This window comes from Sporothrix brasiliensis (genome assembly GCF_000820605.1).
Source record: "Sporothrix brasiliensis 5110 chromosome Unknown Cont15, whole genome shotgun sequence".
Taxonomy (NCBI): domain Eukaryota; kingdom Fungi; phylum Ascomycota; class Sordariomycetes; order Ophiostomatales; family Ophiostomataceae; genus Sporothrix; species Sporothrix brasiliensis.
In genome coordinates this window covers 1,844,202-1,849,957 of record NW_024467134.1, presented here as the reverse complement: position 1 = coordinate 1,849,957, position 5,756 = coordinate 1,844,202, and the positions used below count along the sequence as shown (strand labels likewise).

At 53.0% G+C, this 5,756-nt stretch overlaps 1 protein-coding gene across 1 annotated transcript; it reads left to right on the top strand.

The window, feature by feature from the left end:
• Positions 1-212: 212 nt before the first annotated feature.
• On the top strand, positions 213-1,489 carry SPBR_05963 (uncharacterized protein; the record flags this gene model as incomplete). The annotated part of the gene is made up of 2 exons (XM_040764225.1): positions 213-563; positions 620-1,489. The coding sequence occupies 2 exons, from the start codon at positions 213-215 to the stop codon at positions 1,487-1,489; spliced, it is 1,221 nt and encodes a 406-aa protein (XP_040622286.1).
• Between the last annotated feature and the right edge of the window lie 4,267 nt (positions 1,490-5,756).

The window sequence follows — 5,756 nt, the reverse complement described above, 5'->3', positions numbered from 1 at the left end:
TCCGCCAACTTCCTCTTTTCCCTCTCTTCTTATTTTGTTTCTGTTCGCAACACAACACAACACACAACCTCGACAACATATCAACATATCCATCGTCGACATCAACGGTCAGCAACCCCCCCCCCCCGTTGTAGGCGATTTCTTCTTTTTGTTCACCGCCTCCCTCCTCTCTCTCTCTCCCCCCACTCCTCTCTCCTCACACGACCGCCAACATGTCGAGACTCGCAAGAAGAGGGCAGGACGTCATAAAGGGCTCGTGGTCCGAGGCCGAGGACAACCAGCTCCGCCACCTCGTCGACGCCTGCACATGCAACTGGTCCGCCATTTCTCAGATCATGCACGGCCGCTCCGCCAAGCAGTGCCGCGAACGCTGGGTTCAGAACTTGCGTCCCGACATCGACCACGGCCCCATGACTCCACCCGAGTGCGCCTTCATCACCGCCTGGGTCGACAAGATTGGCCAGAAATGGGCTGAAATCGCCCGCCGCCTCCATGACGAGGGCATCGGCAACCGCAGCGACAACGCGGTCAAGAACTGGTACAACGGTACCCGCAACCGTCAGGTTAGTGAAGACGACGATGAACGGTGGTGGCACTGTACTGTAACTAACCCGTCCAGAAGCGCACCGCTGCTCGCCAGCAACGGCAGTCCTCGACACGAGGCCGCGCGGTGCCTCCGGCACCACTGAACCTGAGCCAGCCGCAGCGTGAGCTGCCTCCGCCCGTAAACGGCCAGGCTACGCCCACGACACCCGTCAACGGCGACTACGGCTACGCCTCTCACGCCTCTCACGCCTCTCACGCCTCTCACGCTTCTCACCACTACTCGGCGTACCCCCGCCATGCCGCCCATGACCGCAGCCCCTCCGCCGGCCCCCAGCTACCGCCACTGCAAGACGCCCTTGCCCGGGACCGCAGCCACGACTGCTCCTGGCCGAACCCGTACCATCAGCAGCCGCCAATGTCCCTGCACAGCAGCAACAACGCCCCGCTTTCGCACTCGCACTTTCAGCAGCAGCAGCAGCAGCAGCAGCAGCAGCAGCAGCATCAGCGTTTCTCGGACCGCCGCAACTCCGCCTACACCACCGTGGGCTCACCCCGCAGCGACGCCACCGAGCACCACTACGTCCCGTCGCTGATTTCGGATGCTGGCTCGCCCCCGTCCGCCCGCGAGTCGCCCACGCACGCACCCGCTTCGCCCAACTCGGCCATCCCGCCCATGTCGACTCTGCCCGCACCCAACGCCATGACCGAGAAGGAAATGGCCGCCCACAATCTCCACAGCCTCCGCTACCGCCGGTCTTCGTCATCCATGGTTCGCTCCTGGAGCAGCCGCTCGGACGAGCAGTACCAGTACCTGCCGCTCCCGCAGCCGCAGATCCAGAAGCCGCGCTTGCCGCCGCCTGTCCCCATAGAGCCGTCTGTCTTGCCTGGTCGGCCCAGCAGCAGTGGACGTGCCATGGATCTGAACAGCATGCTCAACCTCTAGGCGAGGCACAGCAGACGACAGGAAAAAACCGAAACTTGGACGAAACGATCAAAACAGTCGTGCGCCTTGTTATCTTAACCGTCTTTTGGTGCCTGGACGTCCTTTGCCAGCCCTTTCTACCCTGCCTTTTTTATTTCCACCCGTTTTTACTTTTCTTGTACATTTTACTACTTATACCTTTATATTTTTCCCCTCGATCCTTTGTTTTGGTTTTTCTTATGGATTCCTGGGGGTGGAACGGACCCATTCACATATACCCGTGGTCAAGGTCATGACCACTATACAATTTTTTGTTTTGGGGTCTTAGGGGTGATCTTTGGTGATCTTTGCTTTTTATGAGAGCTTCATGGCGTTTTGGTTTTGCTTTTTGTCGTGCCTTCCAATCGATTTTGTCAACCGAGGTGAGCTGCTTTGCGGGAGAGGAAGCACATACAAAAGGATGGTTCCGGGGGTCAAAACGGGGGGGTACGAGAGGCACGTACAGCATTGGGATGGGATGGACACCACCCACACACAGCCGGCGTTTGTCAAGGGAAAATTCTTTTTACATTTCCCTCTTTTTTTGAAATATACTCTTGGAATATATTTTGCTTGCCGCTTTTGAACATTTTGACATCCCTTTGAAGTCTCGTGAGCTTTTTGAGTCTAATCTACGGCTCCTTTTGTGAATGTTCCTCCTGTTTCATTGGTAACGCTTTAGTAATTTAACAGTTTAGACGAAATCGATGACTGTCGTTTGAACTTGTCTCTCCTCGACGAAACGCAATCGAGATTGCTTTTCATTCCTTCCCGCACTACCGTTCCCTCCTTTTTAACAATGCGGAGACAAGGACGATGATCGCCGTGGACTGATCTGATCTGTACCTGTCGCTCATCTGTTTGCAGTAGTGAGTAGCCTTTCTTTGTTGAACCGATGTACAACGGACACACGAACACCGTCAGTCAGCTAACCGTGTCTGTTTCCCAATGGCAGTAGGTCGGTCCGTGTTTGTTTTTTTTTTTTTTTTTTTTTTTTTTCCTTTTTCTCCCTACGCCTACATTCTCCATGCTTTTACAGCCGTACTTTTCTTTTCGACCATGTCTCAAATCTCTCGCTTGTCTTGGCCCCTCTTGCAATTCCCTTGGAAGAGATGAATTCAAAACAAAACCAAGGGCAAGACAGCGCCCATTGCAAGTGTGCACTACTCCGTTTTCGTACACATACTCAGTAACATGTCGTACTACACACTACATTGACGGGCGCGGATCTCTGGATTCTTGGTGGCCGCATCGGGTTCGTTTGTCTGTCTCTCCGACCCCACAGATGATGGTTCAATGATGGCAGTCCTGTCGTTCAGCCGTTTCTGTTGTTCTGTCTGTCGTCCTCTCTTCGTTTTTTATTTTCATTCCTGTTCCCTTTATTTCCTGTTTCTTTTCTTTTACGTACAGCAATAGGCTGAATCATCTCAAATCACCATTGACTTTCTCCCTTTGCCGTTTCATTGTTTTATAAGCCGGCCTTTTTCGCGTCAAATCTTCATTTCACTCCCTTGCGAAGTACAACATAAAGCTCACTTGATGTGAGTTGTTGGCGTTCCCGACGACGGCGATTCTCCGTATCGAGTAAAGCGCGCTAGGATCCCATCCCAAAGGTCGCTCCTTCCCTCCCGTGAAAGCCCATTCGCCCATTTGCCCATAACTGCCCCATTTGGCAAAGGATAGTTTGGGTGTGGAAGGAGTGCACATAATTCCGCTCCTTGGATAGTATGTACGCCATACATACGCTAAGTTCTGGGTGCTCTCCGTCGTTCCTCTGGCTGTTAGCGGGTGATGCTCGTCCCGATGGCAAGGATGCGCTGTAGGTGGGTCCCCCGGCTGCCAGCATCACTGTTTCTGTTTCCCTTAGGGACACCCCTCGCGCCGTTTCTCGTGATCACTTGTGACTTGTGTAAATGCATAAGGCAGCCGCGAAGCCCCGAATTATGCATACACTGCATATCGTGACGTCCAACCCGCCGTACATTGTTCTTTTTTTTTTTTTTTTTTTTTTTTTTTTTTTTTTTTTTTTTTTGGTTCTCACTCGAATTCTCTGCACTGCTGCTCTTGTTGCCGTGGCCATCAACTCGTCCACTCCCACCCGGTTCCCAATCTGTTCTCGACTTTCTGGTTTTGTTTTCCCGCTGTTTTGGTTTTGACGTTTTTCATCTTCTTTCTCCCGCCCCTGCGTTGCTCCCGTTCACCTCGCATCTCTCCTATATTCAGACTCTTCAACTCCAAAAGTTCATGACCACACCACCTCTCTCACACACACCCCGGTTGATTCCCGCTAGACAAGGGTGTTTCGAACGGCCGGTGCTTGCTGCCCCACACTGTTCGCCGACCTCGCGAACGGACGCAATAAACCTCGAAAAAGAGTGTGGGAGACGCGAGAAAAGCTGAAAGGTGGAGTGGAGTCCCCAAGGGTTCAGGACAAGGACGGCCGAAAAGGACAAGGATGGCCTTGAAGAGTTTCTCGGCGTGGGCTGTTCGACAGGGGTTCGATCTGTGCTGATGTGCTCAGCCGTTTCACGCCCTCCCCCCCTCCCCTTCTCTTCCATCCCCCCAAACCCCCTGTCGCTCGTTTTGCCTCTTGTTTAGCCTTCTTTTCGTTTCTTGGGAACCAGTGAGAGCAGAGGACCGTATGCAGCAATCGGGGTCGCAATCTGCGGAGGAAGGCTGAGGGGTGAAAAGACAAGTATTGAAGCACCTCAGTGCGATTCACCGCCAGCTTTGGGGCACCAAAACAAAGAAACAACCGAAACGAAACGTGAACAACAGAAAGCCGACGAGCATTGCACAACAGGCTGGACGCGGGCTATCCATTTCTTCGGGACTGGACGCTCGGGACCTCTGACGTGGGGCAGTCGGTGTGCGAATAAAGTATACGACGGTCAGCGTCCACAGTCGCACAACATGATCACACAACAGCACCAAACAGCACGGGTTACTCCCGGCTTGCTTTGAGGTCGTGCAGGGCGCCGACCATTTGGCTGTGTGTCTTTGTATTGTCCCACCTTTGTTTCTCTCTTTCTACGTTGCCCGACGTGGCACCGCATATCGGGGCCGCGAAGTGTCTTTCCTCGTCCTCTTTTCCCTTGCTTGTGTGTGCATCTTGCATGGTCTATGGCCTGTGCTCTGTGGTGGGCGTTTTCCATTGTACAAAGTATTTATGGGGAGCACAGAGCAGGTGGTTGATTGTCGTTGTTTTGAGCCATGGAATGTTGGCCGACTTGGAGAGGCTGTTTCTAGACAGGCTGTCCTTGTCTCTTTGACAATCGTCCAGGACACGTACTCACAGTATTGTCAGTAGTATATGTAAATGGAGTACATGTACATGTACAACAAGGCCTTGGAAGACAAAGCACAACGGCACATCCACACGGTGAACGGAAGATTCCGTTGATGCCCTGTTGAGGTGCAGGCAAAAAGGCAAAAAGGCAAAAGGCGTCGTCTGGTGTATGTTCGACGAACACTGCGGCGCAATCACGCTGTCCAGACAACTCCTTGCATCCGGCTCGTACCCAGAGCCAATGCCTTGCTCGGCTGTCTTGCAGTTGACTGTTTCTACCTCGGCTTTGCCAGTGCCTTGTTTGTTCTCTTGGCTGTACAGAATAGCTCGCACACCCTTGTAGTTTTCAACACGTCCAAATCCAAAACATCTCCTTCATCTATTCTCGCCACTCGGTCTGTCTCTGGCCTCAATTGACGTATCCCGTGGCCATGGCAACTGGCCCTGTCCTGTCGCTATAGGACGTAGGACAAGGAATGTAGGACACGGGAGACCGTGTGATTTGTGTGACGGCGGGAAGAGAAAGCGAAACCATACGGACCGCTGGGACGAGTATGCACGACGCACGCCGTATGAACAGACGTCAATTGCCGTGGTGGCCGTACGGCGCCCATGTTTTGTACCCGTCCACATCTACCGTAAGGCCATCACGATCCTACCCGTGGGCAACACCCGAGATCGAGAACACGACGTATGTGCGCCAATTGCCGACATGGCGGGGGCCGAAGCAGCACGTACGAAGTACATTGTATTGGTTTGGTGGATTCCAGACTGTTAGACTTGCTTTGTGTGATTGGCACCGTTTGGATCAAGGATCGTCTCTTCAATTTTGTTTCTCCGGAACCACTTACTGTTTTGTGGACTGGCGCGATCGGTTTCCCTCTTTGTAAGGCGGCCAATTCCCATTTTCCGTTTTCCGTATCGTCGTTTTCTTCTTTTTCTTCTTCTTGTGTTCCAGGA